The sequence below is a fragment of the Rhinoraja longicauda genome, chromosome 7 (assembly GCF_053455715.1).
Source record: "Rhinoraja longicauda isolate Sanriku21f chromosome 7, sRhiLon1.1, whole genome shotgun sequence".
Classification (NCBI taxonomy): Eukaryota; Metazoa; Chordata; class Chondrichthyes; order Rajiformes; family Arhynchobatidae; genus Rhinoraja; species Rhinoraja longicauda.
The window spans coordinates 53,286,740-53,311,130 of record NC_135959.1 but is presented as its reverse complement, the minus strand read 5'-3'; the positions used below and the strand labels follow the sequence as shown (position 1 = coordinate 53,311,130).

At 41.7% G+C, this 24,391-nt stretch overlaps 1 protein-coding gene across 7 annotated transcripts in view; it reads left to right on the top strand.

The window, feature by feature from the left end:
- The first annotated feature begins 1,639 nt into the window (after positions 1-1,639).
- The window catches only part of LOC144595562 (interleukin-1 receptor type 1-like), a 41,158-nt gene continuing 18,406 nt past the window's right edge, over positions 1,640-24,391 (top strand). Inside the window, exons 1-5 of one of the 7 annotated variants that reach the window (XM_078403111.1) lie at positions 1,640-1,755; positions 14,007-14,162; positions 15,805-15,918; positions 18,769-18,854; positions 23,166-23,421. In XM_078403111.1, coding sequence (XP_078259237.1) covers positions 18,773-18,854; positions 23,166-23,421 — 338 coding nt within the window. In that variant the 5' untranslated portion in view covers positions 1,640-1,755; positions 14,007-14,162; positions 15,805-15,918; positions 18,769-18,772. Of the gene's footprint in view, positions 1,756-2,484; positions 2,706-14,006; positions 14,184-15,804; positions 15,919-18,768; positions 18,855-23,165; positions 23,422-24,391 lie in introns of those variants that run through there. The other 6 variants (XM_078403113.1, XM_078403108.1, XM_078403110.1 and 3 more) reach the window with 6 other exon arrangements.

Genomic DNA, 24,391 nt, shown 5'->3' with positions numbered 1-24,391 from the left:
TGTGTTGTTTCCATAACATAGGCAGGCCCCCAGAACAAATGTTGTAATGAAATTATAACGACTATGGATGGTAGAAACAAGGAACTGCAGATGCTGGTTTACCAAAAAAGACTCAAAGTGCTGGAGGAACTCGGAGTTTGGCAGCATCTTTGGAATACATGGCTAAGTGATGTTTTGGGTTGGGAACCTTCTTTAGACTTTTCACGAACTAAAACGTCACCTATCCATGATCTCCAGAAATCCTGCCTAACCCACTGCACTATCGTACAGTGTGAAAACAGGCCCTTCGGCCCAACTTGCCCACACTGACCAACATGCCCAATCTCCACTCGTCCCACGTGCCTGCGCATGGCCCATAATCCTCTAAACCTGTCCTAACCATGTACCTGTCCAAATGTCTCTTAAACGTTATTATAGTACCTATCTCAACTTCCTGCTCTGGCTGCCCATTCCATATACCCACCACCCTTTGTGTAAAAAAGTTACCACTCAGGTTTCTATTAAATCTCCCCCCCTCACCTTGAACCAAAGTCCTCTGGTTCTTAACTCCCCATACTCTGGGCAAAAGACATTGCATTTACCCAATCTACCCCTCTCATGATCTTGTACATCTCGTACACAGATCCAGATCAGAACTGAGCTGGAGATGTGTGTGGTGATCAGAGGTTCGTTCCTCCAGGGATACACTTGATCCCAGTTGCCTAAACGTGTCTCTTACTCTTGACCAGAGCCTCAGTTTCTTTCATCATCCAAGCTTCATCCGCCCACCTGCCTTGCCCTTCACTCTAACAGATACATGCATGGCCTGGACTATTGTCAGCACTATTGTCAGTTACTCCAGCATTTTGTGTCTTTCCTTGGAAAACCAGCATCTGAAGTTTATTGTGTCGGTAGGAACTGCAAATGATGGTTTATACCGAAGATAGACACAAAGTGCTGGAGCAACTCAGCGGGTCAATAGACAATAGGTGCAGGAGGAGGCCATTCGGCCCTTCGAGCCAGCACCGCCATTCAATGTGATCATGGCTGATCATTCTCAATCAGTACCCCGTTCCTGCCTTCTCCCCATACCCCCTGACTCCGCTATCCTTAAGAGCTCTATCTAACTCTCTCTTGAATGCATTCAGAGAATTGGCCTCCACTGCCTTCTGAGGCAGTGAATTCCACAGATTCACAACTCTCTGACTGAAAAAGTTTTTCCTCATCTCAGTTCTAAATGGCCTACCCCTTATTCTTAACCTGTGGCCCCTTGGGCAACATCTCTGGAGAAAAATAATGGAGAAGGGTCTGAAGAAGGGTCCCGACCCGAAACCTCACCCATCCTTTTTCTCCAGCGATGCTGCCTGACCCGCTGAGTTACTCCAGCACTTTGTGTTTGGCTATCTGCAGTTCTTTGTTTCGACTATGTAACTCGCGTTGACTGTTCTAACCCGAAGTAAATGTGATTTTGTCGAACTGGGAAAAATATCAATCAGAAAAGCTTGAGGTTTGTAAAAGCACGTTACGATGGGCAATGATGGAAATCCCTATGGAGAAGTCATGTTGAGTGAGAACGGGCAGACCGGGGCCGGGCAGGGAAGCGGGTGTCATCGCCAAACCCTATGACAGCTCCGGCTCCTAGCCTGGGAAAGGGGAGGTGCAGCGGCCGACACGTAGGAAAGAAACTTGCGAAATCTCAGTTCGTGTCAGCGGCGGGACAGGGTCTCCGGGGTGCAGTCTGGTCCTGTCCCAGAGAGACAAGCAAGGTAGCGCAAGGTAAGTCAACGTTCAGGGAGCGAAATTGCAATTGTTGTCCGTTGTTTCTGAGGGACCGAGGTGAATCCGCAGCGTGCTTTGTGCAAAGTGGCTGGGAATGGGATGGCGGGTTGTTTTGGCGTCTCCCAGCGGGGTGGTGAGAGGTTGCAGTTGTGCAGCAGAGAGAGGGCGAGAGGGCGAGGGTCCCCAGTGGGATCCCCGGGCTCTGGCCCGGGAGCGCGCGGGTCCCCAGTGGGAACCCCGGGCTCTGGCCCGGGAGCGCGCGGGTCCCCAGTGGGAACCCCGGGCTCTGGCCCGAGAGCGCGCGCCGGGGTGCACGTGCGCCTCCCCACACCCTTTGTATTGAAACTGAAGGGCACAAAGTGCTGGAGGAACTCAGCGGGCCAGTCAGCAACTCTGGAGAACACGGACAGCTGACGTTTCGGGTCGGGACCCTTCTTGCACACCTTTCTACACTTTGCATTGATCCCCTTGTGCTCTGCCACCCCAGATGCACACTCACTGCAACCCCAGAGGTTGCTCGTCCATTTTGACCCGCAGGCAGGGATCCCCATGAATCAACCAGGCTGTTGCATTTTTTTAAATTTTATTGAGGAGGCTTAATTATTGAGCACATTCTTGGAACGGTTTGCAAAATTTGGAAGAGTTCCATAGTCTTCCTGCATGCATAGAAGATTTGCTCTGTTGTTTTAGACTTTTTCATCCGAGACTCTTCAAACAGCAAACATGGGTTCTCCGCATCTACTCTATTCTTCTTCATCTAGAAAACATTGATCAGATAATCCCTTAAACATATATTCCGGGGAATACAGTACTAGTTTCTTTAAAACATACTCTGTTATGTCATCCTTGAAATCCAGGCATCACTCTGACAACTCTACACTCCTTCCAAGACCCCTGTTTCCTTCTTAATAATTCCACAATTTTTGGATGGTATATACTGTATACATGTGAGTGCTTTGCTCTTTATTTATATCCTATTCAGTTCCCTCATGTGATGTATATTATATATGGTTGTATGATATTTAACAAAAAAATGAATGGAACATCAATGTGATGTTTGGTAGATTCATTGGCAATCTGTAAACATGAAAATTCTGTTTCTGTGGAGGAAATGGGATCCAGATTTGAGAAGCTATTTCCCACAGATATATGAAATGTTATCAGATGGTGAGGATGCCAACAACGAAGCCAATTTTTTTGTTATTGTTTAATAATTTCATTCATGACTTGTTTCCTTATGATGCATAGGAGGAAGAAAAGCAAGATTTTAAGCATTAGTAGCTGTGTTTCTAAAATCCTGCTGACAAGAATTAAAACATTGCACAATACCATTATTAAGCTAAAGTTGGAATATTTTGTTTCCAAACAAAATGTAGAGAATACTGGTGAATTTACGTTTAAACTTCTAAGAAAAGTGATGATTCACTGGAAATAAATATGGTCCTTTTGCTGATAATTGCAAGAATGTTTCCTTCCTGGTATTCCTCCAGCATGGTATTGTTTGCTGAGTCAATGTAATGTTTGCCTTTGAAAAAAGTGATAGGAACTGTAAAAATGTTGGGAAAGCTATAGTTAGCATGGGGGTCGATTAACGGGCTGCTCCTGTTTTTAATGACATTCCTGACCTCCTCCATAACGGATTACAGAATCATGCCTTGATGATCAGCTAAATAAGATCCAAATGGTTTGTATTCTTTAAGGTGACTGCCGGCGACTAGGCTGTCGCTGAACGTTCGCAGGGGTGTCGAGGGCATGATCGTGAGGAGTCTTCAATGATAGAAATTTCTCGGCGACAGCTGGCTTGTCGCCAGGTATCGTAGCTTATTGCGGGCGCTGTCACATGCTGTCCCCAGGTTTGCTAGGTTGTCGCAGATGCATTTAGAAGCACATAATATTAAATTAAGAAAAGGCATTTGAAGATATCAGAAGATAGTTTTGTTTAACCAATTTATTTATCGTCAGGACATTTGACAGGTAGATTGGAGGCGACAGTTTGACGGTCAGGTATGCGTGGGAATTTTGCGATGTTTCCGAAGACGGTGTAATCTCTTAGCCAGGTGCTAGTTTCACAAAAAAAGGAACTTGTATTGACCTGACTCGGCATTGTCGTGGTCATTGTCGTACGGTAAAAGAAAATGTCGGCGATCTGCTACGACTTTGACAGTCGCCGGCAGTCGCCTTAAAAATCACGTAACTGGGACAGGCCCTTTAGTCTGCAGTTCACAGGGATCTTTTGTCTTTGATACCAGGTAAGGAGAAGGACATTGAATGGGCAGGCATAAAACACTCAAGAGAACAGGTTGCGATCTGAATTGTTACACGAACAGGACGCTGTCTTTAGATTTGGATCAGGATTTAGATTTTGATATATCATAGAAATTCTAGTTAACTTAAGAGAGAAAAGTCATGAAGTGCCCCTCCAATGGATTTGTAGTCTTGTGCTCCAAATTACTAAGTCAGAAACAAATAATTTAGGTAAACAGTAATTCCGGAGTCCCCATAATAATCAAGTAAATTGCAGGAGAGTTTGGTTCATTATTTATCATTTACACATTTCAAGTATGTTTATTCTTGTATTGAGATAGATTCATTTGATATGAAACCTCAGTGGAGATGAAGTGGAGTAGCAAAGTGTGATGGAGTGAAGGGCGAGCATGATCTCTTTGTATATTTCAGCTGTGAGAATGGCCTGCTGGTCATTTGCAGTTAACCTCGGGAGATAAAGGAAAGGTGGTTGAAATAATTGGTGTTATTTTGTTAAGGTATTTGTTGATTTAAATTGGACTAATGTGCTGCAACTTTGATCGTAAGAGACCGCATTTGCCACGTGGGACTGAACTTAAAACAATCTTGTACTCGGGTATTTGTACTAGGAATTTCAATTCAGAATGTACATATATTCCCCACCACATAACTCGATTCAATACATGCAACTACACTTCCAGTTTATTTCTCGTGTGGGCTTTCCTGGTTCATGACACTCAGAAGACTGCCCTGTAATGCCATGTGACATCTTGCAGCAGTTAAAACTGCTTCCTTAGTACGTGCTATCTGTGTGTATTTTGTATATTCTTCCTGTGGCCACATGGATTTCCCTTGATTTCCTCCAACATGGTAAAGACGTGATGTTTGGTAGATTAATTGTAAATTACCTCTTGTGCAGTAAAGTGCTAGGAGAACATATGCGGATTTAATGGGTATGTGAGATAGAGTGGGTTTCAGGAGTATAAAAGGGAGGAAGATGATTGAGATGATGCTAGCTTAAACAACTTTATGAGATGAATGCCCTCCCATCATTTTATGAAAATAAAGGAAAGGAAAATGTACTAAAAGTTGAAAGTTCAATCCCCATCATTTTTCATTTGCGAATACTATGCAAAATGGTTCCAGAGTGAAAGTACATTCAGAAACAGTTAGTGGTTAAGATCAGTATGGGTAGATGTGTATTCTTATCATTTAGATATCTGATAATAAATAGCCATCCCACAGATAGCGCTGATGCTTTCAGTTTTAGGTTGTTCTTAACAAATTTTGTGGTGATCTATTGTGTGATTCGTTGACATTGATTTGGGCCAATTATGACTAGTAATTTTTGGCAGTGATGAAAATATATCTTATGCTTTTTTCAAATTTGTTGAGAGGTGTGAATAATTTATATCCTTCACTTTTTGTAAATGTTGCACTGGAAAATAAAAGGCTTGTTACATCAATATTTCAATTAGTTTTACAAGAACCAAACCGGCTCAATTGTAGCACTTTCACTTTGGCAAGAAGATAATATGTTCACGTGCTCCACCAGTTTTGTGCATTTAACATTTAATTTGATTGAGTTTTGTATTTTGATGCCCTCAATATGTCCTCTCATAGGACACCACCAGAGAGACCAAGCAGAGATGCTGTGTGCTGCTACCCACATACAGAAAGGTCATAGTTTGGTAATGGACTTTGAATATGTTGCTCTCTGTTTAAGGCTGACATTTGGTCAGAGAGGAAATTTAGTACAGGCAGAAAGGAAGTCCTTGTTTGTTTTGGCTCCAAAACCTGTACATTATGTAAGCTTGAGACTAAACATTTAGTCCACTATTTTATTACTAAGTGTGAGTCAGTATTTATTTTAGACAAACATTCAACCGACTAATAGATAATAAACATAGTTACCAAGTTATGGTCGAGAAATTCTAGGCTACTTTATGTGTTAAGTTTGTTAACAGGAAGGGTGTCCTGAGTGACCACATCTGCAGAGATAGCTTCATTTCAGATCTTGCTGATGCAGACTTACTGAGTTGGAAACAGTATGAATTGTGAATGTTGGGTCTAAACCTTTGCTCTCTCTTGTGGAAATCGGAACACTGTGTTGGAGTGTAACTGTGGGTGCACATTTCAGATCTCGCTGATATAGACTTTTGGGTTGGAAACGCTATTACTCGTAAGGTATGTGACCTTTGGATCTAAACCCTTGCCATATCTTGTGGAAATCAGAAGAATGTAGGTGTGAGTAATGTGAGAAAATAACTGCAGATGATGGTACAAATCGAAGGTATTTATTTCACAAAATGCTGGAGTAAATCAGCAGGTCAGGCAGCATCTCAGGAGAGAAGGAATGGGTGACGTTTCGGGTCGAGACCCTTCTTCATTCCTGAGATGCTGCCTGACCTGCTGAGTTACTCCAGCATTTTGTGAAATAAATACCGTCGAGTAATGGTGTATATCCATGGGTGCGCAATGTTTTTGTCTTGTACGATATACAGACAATCCAAATCATAATGTGAAATTTGATTTATTTTAACCACATAACCAGACATTCTTAGTCATGCTTTTTGATGACACAAATGGTGGGATTTATAACAGTTTTCTTTCAGTTCACGTTGTGATCGAGCAGCAGCATGCAATTATTACTTTTGAATTTACATATTTCCTTCAAATTAGTTTCAGCCTGCGACATTCCTGTAAACAGAACAGCAGTTATGATTCATAATAAAACTATTCACATCATCGACTTTGCAATCTGGACAAATTTAGTAAACTTCCAAATTTAGTATCTTCTGGCCATTCCAACAACCCCGTTTTCAATTTCAATGTGTGTTTTGTTTTGTTGGTCGCTTCAGAGACTGACCACATAAACCCATCTGGAGGTTCTCCCCAGGTTACAAACACCCGACTGAAGCACTGCCCGCGCACTTATGCGAGCATTTGGGAGACTGGCGGGATGGACTTGCTAGCAGATTCAGGGCTGAGAACTTCCACTGCCTGTGAACTGTTTCATGGCTGCCTTTCTGACTTGCGAACTCTATGGGTTAGGAAGAGTTGACAGGGATGAACCCAGTCATAACCTGAGGATGACCAAACTACCGAATCCAGCTGCTGAAACGTCACAAACTTATTTCACTTTAGTTTAGTTTAGAGATACAGTGTGGAAACAGGCCCAATGAGTCCTCACCGACCAATGATCACCCGTTCGCTCGTTCTATCCTACACACGATGGACAATTTGCAGAATTGCTACAAACCTGCACTCTTTGGAATATGGGATGAAACCGGAGCATCCGGAGTATACACATACAGTCACAGGGAGAGCATACAAACTCCATACAGACAGCACCTGTTGTAGTCAGGATTGAACTCGGGTCTCTGCCGCTGTGAGGCAGTAAGTCTACCACTGTGCCGGCCCAATGTAGTACAAGCTCTCTCCAACTCTCCAGCACCCAACCCCAACAGCTGCTGAAGACCTTCTACCGCTGCACCATAGAGAGCATCCTAACGCATGGAATCCCTGTGTGGTACCTCAGCTGCACGGAGGCAGAAAGGAAAGCTCTACAGCGGGTAGTCCATAGAGCTCAGAGGGCCATCGGAACACAGCTACCAGACTTGGAGGGCATCTACAACACACGATGCCTCAGAAAAGCCACCAGCATCCACAAAGACTCTTCACACCCCTGCAACAGTCTGTTCGAACTCCTTCCATCGGGCAGACGATACAAGGCCTTCTATGCCCGCACCTCCAGACTCAGGAACAGCTTCATCCCCAGGGCCATAGCTGCTATGAACCGGTCCTGCTGAGCCGGATGGCCACAACGCATAGATCAACTTGCACTTTACCCTGTCCAAAACTGTTACAACTGTTCGTTTCGTTGGGTTGCTGCTGTCTAAATTACCTAAATTAGTGCATCGTATGGGAGGCGCATTCCCAATCTCGTTGTACCCCTGGGTACAATGACAATAAAGATATATTGTATTGTATTGTATTGTATTGTAATGTGTTTTACTGTCAATTGTCTGACATTCCTATCTGAAAACAAACTCCAACAAAAATAAATTGTAAGCACTGTAAATGGAGTGTATTTAAAGAAGTGTATAAGGATGTCAAAATCAATATACAAAATTACCAAATATTGGCCTTTAAAGGGGGTGTACCATGCATTTATCAGATTTCACACAAAGGGTGGTGGATGTAGAGAACAAGCTGTCAGAGGAGGTAGTTGAGGCAGGGACTATCCCAACATTTAAGAAGCAGTTAGACAAGCACATGGATAGGACAGGTTTGGAGGGAGATGAACTAAATGCTGGCAGGTGAGACTAGTGTAGCTGGGACATAGAAACATAGAAAATAAGTGCAGGAGGAGGCCATTCGGCCCTTTGAGCCAGCACCACCATTCATTGTGATCATGGCTGATCATCCACATCAGTAACCTGTGCCCAACCTCTCCCCATATCTCTTGATTCCATTAGCTCCCAGAGCTCTATCTAACTCTCTCTTAAATTCATCCAGTGATTTGGCCTCCACTGCCCTCTGTGGCAGAGAATTCCACAAATTCACAACTCTCTGGGTGAAAAAGTTCCTTCTCACCTCAGTTTTAAAAGGCCTCCCCTTTATACTAAGACTGGCCCCTGGTTCTGGGCTCCCCCAACATTGGGAACATTTTTCCTGCATCTAGCTTGTCCAGTCCTTTTATAATTTTATATGTCTCTATAAGATCCCCACTCATCCTTCTAAACTCCAGTGAATACAAGCCTAGTCTTTTCAATCTTTCCTCTTATGACAGTCCCACCATCCCAGTGATCAATCTCGTGAACCTACGCTGCACTGCCTCAATTACAAGGATATCCTTCCTTAAATTAGGAGACCAAAACTGTACACAATACCCCAGATGTGGTCTTACCAGGGACCTATACAACTGCAGAAGAATCTCTTTACCTCTATACTGAAATCCTCTCGTTATGAAGGCCGGTGTGGGCAAGTTGGGCCGAAGGGCCTGTTTCCACTCTGTATCACTCTGACTCTATAATAGTACCAGAACCATTTACATAAACATGAACTCATATTAAATAGACATCAAGAAATTTAAAAAGTAACAAATTCAAAATAAAATTTATATTGTATAGATTTGTAATATAAGATTAACACAAAGTTTTAAATTTATGAGTGCTTTGTTTTATTCTTGTATTACAAATGTATGAAATATAAATGTTAAAACATAAAATGTTACAAAGTGTAAAATGTAAGTGTTACATTTATGAGTGTTTGCACAAATGAGGGTTTAATTCCCCAGAACTTGGTAGGTTCAGGACGATCAAAAATGTAAAGATATTAGGAGGAACTGAGTGCATATGAAGAAAACATTCTCTGTTGGTTGGGGAGTCTGGGCCAATTCATCATAACATAAAAAATAGAGCCTTGCCTTTCAGAGTGTTAGGTTAGGAAACATCTCTGCACATAATGGAAGAAAGATTTTTGAAACATGTCCCTGGGTCTATATATGCTTGGTGAATCACTAATCCAATAATTCGCATTATCCTCTACAATAATTTTTGTTCAGCAAAAGAACTGTACAAACTGTGATGGAGGCAGATAGATGGTTACAGATCCGCCATGGGTGGCAAAACAGGCTCATAAAGGCCAACTGACCTAATTCTGTTCACGCATTCCATTACGCAATCAATATTGCGTGACCTAAATTTCTGAAAGATTCTGCTGTAACTGGAAAGCAGAATGGAAATAATGAAGTATGCAAAAGTAATTTACTTTTGTGGTCTGGCCGCGTTACCACAGAATTTTGTTTTACCAAGCCCAACAAATTCGCTTTACTCTCATTTGTACTTTGTTCTTTGTTAAATCTTGGCATCTCCATTTAAAATAAAATTCAGACTAATACTGTTCTCTAGACTTAAATGCCTTGCTAATCAATGGTGAAAATATGAATATCTTCAAATCTTATCAGTGATTATATCATTTTCAGTCCTTTAAGATACAGCATGAGGATTGCTTCAGTATATCTTTTTTTTAAGTACCAGTCCAACTTCCTGCAACTGTCTGGTCATACCCGTGATAATAATTGACTTGATATTTTCAAATTTCATTAAAATCAGAAGTATTGTACTTGATGCTATGGTTTTAATTGGAAACTGAACTGTATCCAAACTCATTGCTCTGACAGAGAGGACGACACTATTTTGTGAAGAAAGGAACTACAGATGCTGGTATATACTGAAGATAGACACAAAGTGCTGGAGTAACCCAGCGGGTCAGACAGCTTCTCTGGAGAAAAAGGATGAGTGACATTTATGTTTGGGACCCTTCTTCCAAATACTATTTTGACTGTGAGAACTGGTCCATAAGAACGATAAGTGAAATTGAATAATGCATAATTAGATCATGAGAGGAATAGATAAGGTAAATACACAATCTTTTTACCCAGAGTAGGGGGATCAAGAACCAGAGGATATAGGTTTATTCTCTACAATCTGAGCACTTCTGTGAAGAGCATAAGATGCTTTCATTGTTAAATGTGCTGCACAAGTTCAAGTTTTCAGTCTGACCTGTTTTCAATGAGGCCAAGCTAAAATAGTTACAAGAGAATATTTTGTTTCTGGCCTCTTTATCTTTTTAATTCAAATGAAAACATTCCCACACACACATTGTAAAGTGTTAATCAGTTTCTGTATAAAGTTTTGATAGTTCATATGGATTGAAGTATCAGGTGTGGTGGGGCGACAGCATTGAAGATCATGATCATTTATAGACCGCAGGGCTGAACATCGAAAATGTGTCTAGATTTTAACTTTTGTGACCTATCTCTCGTATCAACTTGAAATTTTGCACAGATTTAGATTTAAAAGTAATTGAGAAGGAATTAATAACTCGTCAGTGCCAAAAGTTGCACACTAAATAATTAAGCTAATTAGAAAAAGTAACAGCACCCTCTTGTGCTCAATATAGGTTGCCGTATATTACTCTATGGCAGTGTTTCTCAACCTTTTCCCCCTTGTGGAACCCTTAACATAATTTTCATGTCTCAGGGAACCCCTACATAAAAATTCGTCACATACAGCTTCTGTCCACTGACCACTAAATGCCGTTTCCAAGAATATGCCATATGTGTATAATAAAATTACCCAAGGAGATCACGGCCTCCGATAGAGGTACAACCGTACCGGAACGGTCCACCTAGGCTGCTGGGGCGGTGGGGTGGGGGGGGGGGGGGGGGGGGGGGGGGTGTCCGAGATAGCGGCCTGCAAGGCCAGCCAAGGAAGTTGGCTATGGGGATAGATGTGCTGGCTCCAGCAAATTCAACCCACCGATCGGCCATGGAAGTCCCAATGAGGTTGAGATTGGCTGCCTTGCCCAGCCTAGGTGCCACATTTTCGGGGAGACTTCCAGGGCGCGGGGATTTCTCGCCGAACCCCTAGCGTCCTCTAGCAGAACCTTAGTGTTCCAGGGAACCCCGGTTGGGGTACCCCGGTTGAGAAACGCTGCTCTATGGGGAGCTGGATTCCTATAGATACATGACAAGATTTAGTTGAGGGAAATGAAATGTAGTGCATGTTAACTTGTGTTAATGCATGGTGAGAGTTTCTATATTTCCGGAACGTCCCCCCCCTCCCACACCTCCCCCCCCCCCCCCCCCCCCCCTCCATGAGAAGTACTCAACTTTCACTTTTCTTGATGAGTTCTTGAAGGTAGTAACCCTCATTTGCAAATCCTCCCAATGTCCATAAAACTTAATCTGTCGATGACATTTGGCAGCAATATAGTATTTGTGAAATTTTAGATCACACCGCCTCCAAGTTTGGAAATGATATTTGAATACACTCAACTTTGGATTTATTTTATTTGAGTTCTTAAGGCACCTTCCAGTTGCCTTAAGGGTTAAACCGTTTATTTTTAATGTAAATGTCACATTATAATAATAATAATAATAATAATGCATTATATTTATATAGCGCTTTTCATATACTCAAAGACGCTTTACAGAGATTTAGAGAACATAGAGAAATGAATAAATAGATAAATAAGTAAATAAGTAAACGAACAGAGAAAGGAGACAGAAGGTGAGGTGACCTTCAGTGGTTGAAGGCAGTACTGAACAGGTGAGACTTCAGCGATGTTTTGAATGTGGTGAGTGTGGAGGAGTCTTTAACGGTTTGGGGTAGTGAGTTCCATAGGGTGGGAGCAGCGATGGAGAAAGCCCTGTCCCCCCAGGATCTGAGTTTGGTCCGGATATGGGGGGATAGGAGATTGGCAGCAGCAGAGCGGAGGGTGCAGGTGGGAGTGTGCCTGTGGAGGAGGTCGGTCAGGTAGGATGGGGCCAGGTTATGGAGTGCTTTGTAGGTTATGAGGAAGATTTTGTACTGGATTCTCTGGGGGATGGGGAGCCAGTGGAGTTTGTAAAGGATGGGGGTGATATGGTCACGGATCGGGGTGTGGGTGAGTAGACGGGCAGCGGAGTTTTGAATGTATTGAAGTTTACTGATGATTTTTGAGGGTGCGCCGTAGAGGAGGCTGTTGCAGTAGTCCAGACGGGAGGTGATGAAGGCGTGGATGAGGGTTTCTGCAGCTGTGGAGGAGAGGGATGGACGGAGACGGGCAATGTTTTTGAGGTGGAAGAAGGCTGTCTTTGTGATGTGTTTGATATGTTTGTCGAAGGAGAGGGTTTGATCAAAGATGATTCCAAGATTCCGGATGTGAGGGGAGGTGGATACTGGGAGACCATCAATGTTGAGGATGAAGTTTTGGCCATGAATTGAATGACGTGATACGTCTACATGATGAGTTGTTATTTTAATTGAATGAACCCACTTCTGTTCAAGACCCCCCCCCCCATGATGCTTTGTAAATGAGGGCTACCTGTAAGGCATCTTCCAGTCGCTTTCAGAGGAAAAAGCCTTATTTCTGATGTAAGTGTCACATTATGACCAAGAATCGAATACTTCATGTTTACTCCATGAGTAGTCATTTTAAGGTACAATGAGCCTATATTTCTGTTCGAGACCCCCCCCATGGTGCCTTGGAAATGAGGGCTACTACCTTTAACCTAAAATACCACAAAAGGTGTTGCAGTGTTTGTGTATGTGTAGTATGTGTGTGTCAGTGTTTACCTGCCGAATGTGTATATTATCATGCACACTTGCGTGTGCATGCATGTGTAGATATGTGCATAATGATAACAATATGGTTCCAAAATGTCCCCTGCCCCTTATTACCCACCCACCCCGACAGTCATGGCTACACCAGTAATCACACACACACACAAACTTAGCATCCAGCACAAAAGCAGCACATCATGTTATTCACCAGTACACCATAATCATAAGCCATTCACTCATTGATTTATTCATTCGACACACTGAACAGCAAAATCTGACTATTTAAATATGTTTTTTTCCAAAGCTTTTGGTTTAGATTTCATAGGTGGGTATGAGAATCTATGCTATTAGCTGATATAGTCAATTAGAGATATTGTATTTTGTTGTAGTTGAGATGGTTTCTTTTGTTGTTTTAGCTAATATAAAATGAATGCTTATTTTCAGTGGAAAGCAGTAAGATGGATGCTTGTGGCAGAAATGTTATCCTTGGGAACAGAATGTGTTTGTCCCTTCACGAATGATAAAGAGTATACAGAAGAGTAGGGGCTCTTGTCCTCTCCCACTACTCTGTCTGACTGTGTGAGTGCTGTGTATTGAAACAGTAAAGCAAGGTCATGCAGCTGCGAGATTGCTCGTCTAAAGAGATAAAGAAAGTTTCTTTCTTAATAACAACTTATATGGGTGCGTGTGAAAGTAGGAAAAGTTTTGAATCCATTCTAGGTAAATTGATGCGTTTCTCTAAAAGCATGTGACTTATATTAATGGTTTGGTTTCTGAGCATGTGACCTGTATCAATGATTTTGTTTTCTCTGTAACCATGGGAATTGTATTAGATTTGTAATTGGTCCTTGATTTCTTTTTGTCACACCTCTCTTTTTCTATATAAAGAAGTAAACAATCGTGGAGAAGTTGTTCTTCCCCTCCCCTGAGTTGAGATCTTTTCAGACACTAGTGTTGTGTCTGGAGATCCTCACGGGAAGAACCCCATGGTGGAATAAATCTGATGTGCTCACCCAGTATTACGTGTGATTATTCAGACTGAAGGTAAAGAACTTGATTTACCAGGTATGTAATGAATGGCTAGTTTACAAACAGAAACATTGAATTTTTATTTGTTCACCCTGTAGACCGCGGGCCGAGCGAGGTGCTTTATCGTTTCATGTTTCAAAGCTTACTTTGACAAAAATGTGCCATTGGCCTAACTAAGTATATGAAGCCTTTTATTTGTTAGAATATGTGAAAATATACACTAGAGATTTATCACAGGACAATTCAAACTGTCTCAGTCAATTTCTGAATTTCACCAGATTTAGTTCTAAATCAGTTGTAAATCAAAATTATCAGTAAGTGGCTAGCATTACCTTTCTTCCTTCTAAACCTTGCTATAGCTCGATTTATTGTTGTAATGTTACAGAAGTGACGATAGCACTCGGCATGATACACTGTTGCCTCCTAATAATAGAAGATAAAATGTGTAAGGGAGTATTTTAACTCTTTTCATCTTTGATATTATGTAAGACATTAACTACTTTCACCGTTGCTTCACAATGTCCATGAGAATGGCCATTATCATCATGATGCCTGCAGCTGCAAGTTTAAATGGTCCCACGCTGTCCTGTTTGTGTTGCAGTACCTTAGCAGAGACGTTGCTTTCCAGACTTCCTTCCACTTCAATCCACTTAGCTGAACATTCATTCGTGAGACTTCTTAAAGCTTTTGTCACTAAATGCAATTACCTTGCTATGGGTTTTGAGGACATGTATTGCACGGAGGACCAAAGAACCTTCCTTGGAATTGTCAGAAATACTCTCTGCCATGATCACTGCCTAGCTAGCCTGAAACAAACCGCGTGATTGGTCAACTGGCGTCCGACTCAATGACAAACGTGCTTTGACTGGACAATTACAGCTATGCAAACTTTCAAGATATTGGAGGTTTTTTCCATGTTTTAAAAATTTGTGCCAGTTTTGTTCTTGACGAGTTTCAGATTTAATTTAAATAGTATTTTTACACAAAATTTTCCAAATACAGGAAGATATGGGATGTGGGTCACTACATGAAACGATAATGCACCTCGGCCTTGGGTCAATTAGCTCCTGTCTCTCACCATGGCCTTTTCCTTCCCGGCAGTCAGTCTGAAGGTTATATCTGCAAGGAGTTTCCTGAGAGACAGGAAACTGTAGATGCTGGAATCTTGAATAAAACACAAAGTGTTGGATGAACTCAGTGGGTCAGGCAGCATCTATAGAGGGAATGTTCAGATCGTGTTTCAGATCAGGACCTGACCTGAATCATCATCTGTCCATTCTCTCCAGCGATGCTACCTGATGGATTGAGCTCCTCTAGCACTTTGCATTTGGCTGAGTTTCCTGAGATGGTATGGCTGTAAATGAGGAGAGATTGTCCAGAAGATAAATGAATGATGGCAATGTTGAAAAGTATAATAGAGGGATCGGCAGAGTAGACAGGAGGAAGATGTTTTCATTAGCTAAAGTGTGATGGATTTAGGGCAACATTTCAAAATAAGGGACAGGCACTTAGGACTGAAAGGAGGAGAAATTTTGTTACTCAAAGGATACTGATTTTTTGGAATTCTCTACCGCACAGAACTGTGGAGCTAAGGCATTAATTGTGTTCAAAACAGATCAATAGATCTCTGATTGATCAATCTAATCAAATAAATTAGATTTTTGCAGATACAAGGAATTGCAGACACTGGATTCTTGAGGAAAACACCAAATACTGGAGTGACTTCAGGCAGCATCTATGGAGAGTAACGGTTCAGGCAGCATCTATGGAGGTAATGGATAAGTGACATTTTGGGTCAGGGCATACCGAATAGTGAAAGGCCTGGATAGAGTGGATGTGGAGCAGATGTTCCACTAGTGGGGGAGCCTACGACCATCGGGCATAGCCTCAGAATGAAAGACCACACCTTTAGAAAGGAGAGGAGGAGGAATTTCTTTAGTCAAAAGGTGGTGAATCTGTGGAATTCATTGCCACAAATGGCTGTGGAGGACATCTGGGTATTTTTAAGATGGAGATTGATACATTCTTGATTAGTAAGGGTGTCAAGGGTTATGGGGAGAAGGCAGGAGAATGGGGTTGAGAGGGAAAGATAGATCAACCGTGATTGAATGACGGAGTAGACTCAAAGGGCTGAATGGCCTACTTTTGCTCCTATGACTTGTGAACTTATGACCCTAATTCAAACTCAATAGATTTTGATCTTGGAAAAATCAAGAATTATGAGGATGGGGCATGGAAATGATGCTTGAGGTGGAAAATCACTGGAGGATCCACATAAATATTGCACCATGTAGGTGTCAAATGTTAGGCATTGTGCTATGAATGTCTCACTTCCTCGTACTTATAAATCTTTCTACCTTTCCAGATAGTAAATTAAGAATATGACAGGCTATTTTCCATTTGCCTGGGTCAGAACAGCCCCAACAATACTTGAGATTCAACACATTCTAGGTCAAAGCAGCCCACTTGATTGAAACCCATTCACTTTCCCAACATTCACTTCCATGCTGAAGTGCGTACCATTTATATATTGCATGACAGCTAAAATAGTATCTCCAAAACACACAACTCCTACTATCTAGGAAAGGGAAAACCACCACCTGCAAGTATTACACCATCCTGACCTTCACCTGTCTTTCAGTGTTGTTGGTTTTCCCTTTTGAACCTTCATCGGAAAGGCTACAGTGTGTGTATGTGCGTGAGTTTGTGTTTTGGTTTTGGTTTATTAATGTCACGTGTACCGAGGTGGAGTGACAAAAGGTTGTTTTGCCTGTTATCTAAGCATCTCGTACCTAACTTGAGTGCACCATGCAGTATAAATTGGAAAAGAAACAGATTGCAGAATATAGTGTTGCAGCAAGATCGATTGGTAGATCGGGAATTCATTCTTTGCATATCCAATGGGTCCAATGAAGAATCTGATAACAGCAGGGAAGAAGCTGTTCTTGAATTTGGTGGTACATGCTTTCAAGCTTCTCTATCTTATGCCCGACAGGAGAAGAGGGAATGACTGGTGTGTAATTGATCCTGGGCTATGTTGGCTGCTTTCCAGAGGCAGCATGGTGTAGATGGAGTCAGTGGGAGGAGGGTTGGCTAGTTTGTGTGATGTATTAGGCTGTGTTCATAACTCTCTGCAAATTCTTGCAGTCCTGGGCAGAAGCTGAGGTGTATCCAGATAGAATCCTTTCTATGGTGCATTTGGTAAATCATTGGACACATGCCAATTTCCTTAGTCTTCTGAGGAAGTAGAGACATTAATGTGCATTCTTGCCATAGTGTCAATGTGTTTGAACCAGGACATGTTGTTGGTGATGTTTACATCTAGGAACTTGAGGCTCTTGATCATCTCCACTTCAACACTATTGATGAAGACTGGGACGTATATTCCAAACTCAAAGTCAAAGACCAGCTGCTTTGTTTTGAATTTGAGGGACAGGAGGTATCATAAGGTCATAAGTGATAGGAGCAGAATTAGGCCATTGGGCCCATCAAGTCTACTCTGCCATTCAATCATGGCAGATCTATCTCTCCCTCCTAACCCCAATCTCCTGCCTTTTCCCCACAACCCTTGACACCCATACTAATCAAGAATATATCTATCTCTGCCTTAAAAATATCCATTGACGGCCTCCACAGCCTTCTGTGGCAAAGAATTCCACAGATTCACCCCCCTCTGACTAACAAAATTCCTCTTCATCTCTTTCCGAAAGGAACATCCTTTAATTCTGAGGCTATGACCTCTAGTCCCAGACTCTCACACTAGTGAAGACATCCTCTCCACATCCACTCTATCCAAGCCTTTCATTATTCGGTACATTTCAATGTCTCATCATTCTTCTAAACTCCAGTGAGTACAGGCCCAGTGGCGTCAAACGCCTGTCATGTCTTGGGTCTTCACCATGCTACTAAACTCTCTATTTCCTTCTTTTATTCCATCTTGTTTTTGCTTGAGATCTGGCTCGCTATGCGGGTGTCACCTTCACACTTGTAGATGGAGTGAAAGCAGAATTTGTGTGAATGTGTGTGTAAATGTTTCTGGGTCTTTATCTGTGTGCTTGTGCATTTTTATGCATGTATTTGTGTGTCCATGTGTGTGGTAAGGGTGGGGGATGGTTTCGCGGAAACTGCTCACGATCAGATTCCCAATGAGAATTAAGGAGGGATTTCAATGCTACCCTTGCCTGTGGCACCCACACTCCTTAATAATATATTCTGAAAAGTTAGTTTCGGTTTAGTATCCTCAACAACCTGCAATTTACAGTCCCCCAAAGTGAGTCATTCTTCCTGAGAAAATTATATTTCGTCTGCAGTTCAGGCATGTACAATTTATTTTAACTGGTGCATCAGATTCTGTTTGAATCTGCTTAGTTTTTTAATGATAATTGATAAAGGAGACAGAAAATTTTCAGTTCAGTCGAGTGGAATCCCTGGGATGTCCTACGGTTTGATGTGGAGGACATAGAAGCTGCCAGATTAGAACTTATTATCCATGTTTGTGGTTTTTACCATTCATGTGTTGAATCTCTCCTCAAGAGGAGTTGTAAGTAGTTGATTTGCATGAAACATTCTATGAATATTTTCCCATCAGAGTATTTAATTTTTTTTTATATAATCATTGCAGAAAAATGACAACTTCAACTCTTGTGCCCCTGTTCGGCTTCCTCCCACTAATGTTGGCTTTACCTCTATCATTCAGTCTAACTACAGGTAAGTGGAACCATACTGCAAGAGATTCTGCTTAATGTAAACAATTCCAGGCTGTAGAGTATTGATGTTTCTAATTACCGAAAAATCAAGTTCGAACTCGTCTGTGTTCAATGGTGCATCATTGTCACGTTTGCACTGCACAGTGAAATTCTTTGTGCATAGATCACACATGCATGAGTTGCCAAATGTTGGTGCCATTTACAAAAAGTCCAAAGTCTTTTGATGTATCGATGTACACTCTTGATGTATTGAAGAGGCTCCCAGTCCAAGTAAGCCCCAGATGTCCCTCTCCTCACCTGACCGCCATTGTTTCCCAAGGGCACCTCCTGCAGCCAATCTTGAAGGTGCTGGATGCAATACCCCGGACCCTCTCCTACCGGCCTACTTGCATCCATTATTGCCAGCTGCTCCCTCCCCCTCGGCTCTCCGCGCTCTTTGGGGCCAAGCTTGGTGGCTTCCACAACGGCGCAATCTGTGGCCCACCAGGTCTTTCTTTGCCGCAGTGAGCCAGGCCTGACATCGCGCATGACCACAGGGGGGCACAGCGGCTTCCCTCAACAGGCTACGGCTCACCAGATTTTCCTTCATCCGGCCACCGGGTCTCCTTGACGGGTTCCCAACTCCACGGCACCCCGGGAGCCTTGTGCCACCACGCGGCATCCTGGGAACCATCAATTAATCCCTCCTTAATTCTCATTGGGAATCTGATCGTGAGCAGTTTCCGCGAAACCATCCCCCACCCTTACCACACACATGGACACACAAATACATGCATAAAAATGCACAAGCACACAGATAAAGACCCAGAAACATTTACACACACATTCACACAAATTCTGCTTTCACTCCATCTACAAGTGTGAAGGTGACACCCGCATAGCGAGCCAGATCTCAAGCAAAAACAAGATGGAATAAAAGAAGGAAATAGAGAGTTTAATAGCATGGCGAAGACCCAAGACATGACAGGCGTTTGACGCCACTGGGCCTGTACTCACTGGAGTTTAGAAGAATGATGAGACATTGAAATGTACCAATTAAGTGGAATTGGTGGGTGTTACTTTTCCTTGAACACAAAAAATCTCAAGGACTCATGGCATAATAAATGGCTATAGCCTGACAAGTAGTGATTGAAACGTTGATTTTGAGATTTAGTCTTTTTTTAAATATATTTCCAAATGTACCACTTGTTGCTTAATTATTGAACCTATAGTTGGTCTTTTGTGTGCAGTTCACATAGTCATATGGGTAAGTACAAATCAAAAATGTTTCTGGTTAAGTCTTCGGATATTTTGCTCATTATTACTTGAGAACACTATCCTCTTCTGAGCTTTTCTCATCCATCAAACCAAGTATATACAGAATCTAAGAAAGCAAAGATCCAAGATGGTAGCGAAAGGAAAACCTAACTAGCAAACAAACAAACAACAATTAGATTATGTAACATAGGCATTGAAATACAATTTAATTTACTATGGTTAAATAGGTGTAACCAATATAACATATTTCAGTAGATTATTCACTTGCTTTTGATGGCCTTCACATGGGGAAAAGATTTTGACTATTTGCCTTTTATAATATTGTAAACTTCTATCAGATCATCCTCTGCTTCCTTTGCTCCTGGAGAAAACAAGCCCAACTCATCCAAATCTCTCTCCATAACTAAATTCCTCAGTCCAGGCAACATCCTAGTGAATCTTCTCTGCACTCTCTCCTCTAGTGTGGTGACGAGAACTGTGCACCATACTCCAAGTGAGGTCTAACCAATCCTTCATAAGGTTTCAATAAATCATCCAAGCTTTTGTATTCAGTGCTCTGATTAATGAAGGCAATCATGCCATATGCTTTCTTCATCATCCTATGCCACTTTCAGGGAACTATGGACTTGAACCTCAAAGTCCCTCTGTCATTCTTGCTGCAGCTTTACAGGCCCATTAAAGTAAAACACACGAATGAATATGCAATAATCAATAATACAATAAATTACTAAACAGTAATACTGGGTAACAACCATAATAGTGCAAGACCAATATCCGTACTGCAACCAAAACCAAAGCCCACAGTAGATCACCATTGCTGAGGCAGTGGTTAGTGTTCTGCAGCTTTCAAGAGCATGATGGTTGCTGGGAAGAAGCTGTTCTTGAATCTGGAAGTCCCAGTTTTCAGGCTCCAATACCTTCTTCCCGATAGTTGCCGTGAATTGAGAGCATGGCCAGGGTGGTGTGGGTCTTTGATGATATTAACTGCCTTTTTGTGGCAGCGTCTCCTGTAGATCCTTTTGATAGTGGGGGAGCTCTGTACCAGTGATGGACTGGGCAGTGTCTACCACCTTCTGGAGCCTGCTTCATTCCTGGGCGTTCGAGTCATCAAACCAGGCCGTGAGGCAACTAGTCAATATGCTCTTCGCTGAGCACCTGCCGAGGTTTGATAGAGTATTTGACAACACACCTAATCTCCGCAATCTTCCAAGGTAGCATAAGCATCAATGAGCTTTCTTCATAATTGCATTAATATGCTGGGTTCAGGAAAGATCTTCAGAGATATGCAGGGCCAGGAGCTTGAAGCTGTTGACTCTCTCCACTGTTCTCCCATTGATAAAGACAGGTTCATGGATTCCTGGCTTTCCCCTGCTGAAGTCTACAATCAGCTCCCTAGTCTTGCTTACCTTTGAGAGCAAGATTGTTGTTCTGGCGCCATTCATTCAGATTATCAATTTCTCTCTTGTATTCTGACTCATTGTTACCTGTTATTCATACAGCAACAATGATATTGCGTGTGATTTTAACAAAGTCTTTGAAGACTTTGGCTACTTTGAAGACTTCGTCTACTTTGGCCACACAGTAGCCACTGTCTGGCTACACAGTCAAAGCATAGAGAGAATAGAGTGAGGACTGAGCATATAGCCTCGAGGTGCTCCTGTGATGATGGTTATCGAGGAGGAACTATTCTTACCAATTCATACTGATTGTCATTTCCTGATTTTACATGATGGATTGAAGTTTACATGATGGATTGAAGTTTACATGATGGATTGAAGTTTACATGATGGATTGAAGTTTACATGATGGATTGAAGTTTACATGATGGATTGAAGTTTACATGATGGATTGAAGTTCACATGATGGATTGAAGTTTAGATGATGGATTGAAGTTTACATGATGGATTGAAATTTACATGATGGATTGAAGTTTACATGATGGATTGAAGTTCACATGATGGATTGAAGTTTACATGATGGATTGAAGTTCACATGATGGATTGAAGTTCACATGATGGATTGAAGTTTACATGATGGATTGAAGTTTACATGATGGATTGAAGTTCACATGATGGATTGAAGTTTAGATGATGGATTGAAGTTTACATGATGGATTGAAGTTTACATGATGGATTGAAGTTTACATGATGGATTGAAGTTTACATGATGGATTGAAGTTTACATGATGGATTGAAGTTTACATGATGGATTGAAGTTTACATGATGGATTGAAGTTTACATGATGGATTGAAGTTTACATGATGGATTGAAGTTTACATGATGGATTGAAGTTTACATGATGGATTGAAGTTTACATGATGGATTGAAGTTTACATGATGGATTGAAGTTTACATGATGGATTGAAGTTTACATGATGGATTGAAGTTCACATGATGGATTGAAGTTCACATGATGGATTGAAGTTTACATGATGGATTGAAGTTTACGTGATGGATTGAAGTTTAGATGGCCATACTATATTTTTAAGAAAATAGTCTTGAGTAAAGAAATTTATGTTTAGTTTAGAATTACAGCGTGGAAACGGGCCCTTCGGCCCACTGAGTCAGCAGCGACCAGCGATCCCCGCACATTAGCACTACCCTGCACACTAGGAACAATTTTTTTACATTTACACCCAGCCAATTAACCTACAAACCTGTACGTCTTTGGAGTGTGGGAGGAAACCGAAGATCCCGGAGAAAACCCATGCAAGTCACAAAGGAGAATGTACAAACTCCACGTAGACAGCATCCGTGGTCAGGATGAAACCCGGGTCTCTGGCGCTGCCAGGTGGCAACTCTACCGCTGCGCCACCGTGCCGCCCAAGAGAAAAACTTTATTCTATCATTAGTAACCCAGCAGTGAATTGTCACTGAAGGCGAAATAAATAGCATTCTCATTCTTTGTTGTAGACTTATTAGAATGACTGGCCCAGGAGATATATTTCTGTTTTGATTTTAATTGCATGCAAGAAGGATTGGGTAGATCCTGTGCTCTTTAATAATCCACTTTTTGCCTGGTGGTTTTGATTGTTACTCCTCGTTTTGTTTTTAGAATCATGCCAGAACCGAGGTATTAATTTAGACCGCATTTATATTCTGGAAAGGGAAGCAGGGGAGTTGAAATGCCCTCCATTGGAATATGGAAAGGCAACACATGCAGAACAGAATTACAGTGTTATGTGGTACCACAACAAAACATCAGAAGTAATAACTACAGACAAGAACCAAAGGATACACGTGGAAGATGATTCTCTTTGGTTTCTTCCTGCATTAATTGAAGATACTGATCATTATATCTGTGTTGTGAGGTAAGGTTCCAAGATCATTCACATGAGCGATTCTCAGCTCTCTCTATATTCAATACTCGCGTCCAGACCAAGTAATGTTAGATGATTCAACATTGACGCTAGAATAATTCTCAATAGAATTATTCATCCATTATAGGCTCATTCATTAAATTGCCAATTGTAAATATTTTATCATTTATCATGCAGAATTATTTGGTGCACCATGTTATTTCATTATCATTAAGTTTTCAAGTTTGATTCATGTTTCATATTTCAAACAAGGTGGTGGTCTACGATTTTAATAATTGAGTGATCAGATTATTGTAAGTCAGCCAAATTGTCAACTTTGTTTAGGTTTGGGTTTAGCACTGTCACGTGTGCCGAGGTACAGTGAAAATCTTGGTTTTGCAGAGTATCAAATCAAATCAGATAATACCATACATAAGCACAATCATTAAACTCCAGTACAATGGGTAGAGTGAAGCAAAAGGTATAGAGTGCAGATCATTGTTCTCAGCACTGTAGCACAGCAGTTCCATTGACAAAGCCCAATGACTACAATGAAATAGCGGTGAATCATTCAGTATCTTAGTTTACAGAAGGACCATTCAGAAGCCTGATAACAGAAGGAAGTAGCTGTTTCTGAGTCTGGTGGTTCACGCCTTCAATCTTCTGCCTGTTGCGAGCGGGGAAAAGAAGGAATGACTGGGGTTGGAAAGGTCTTTGATTATGTTTAGATTTGCATGTTAACGAAACAGATCAGATATGCTATACATCGATGCAATCAGTTCAAACTCAAATACAGTGGATAGAGTAATGGGGAAGGAAGATATAAAGTGCCGAATATAGTTCTCAACATTGCAGCACATCAGTTCCTTAGACAAAGTTCAATGTCCTCAATGGGGTAGAGGTGCATCGAACAGTAACCTAACTTATGGAAGGACCATTCAGAAGCCTGATACCGGAGGGGATGAAGCTATTCCTGTGTCTG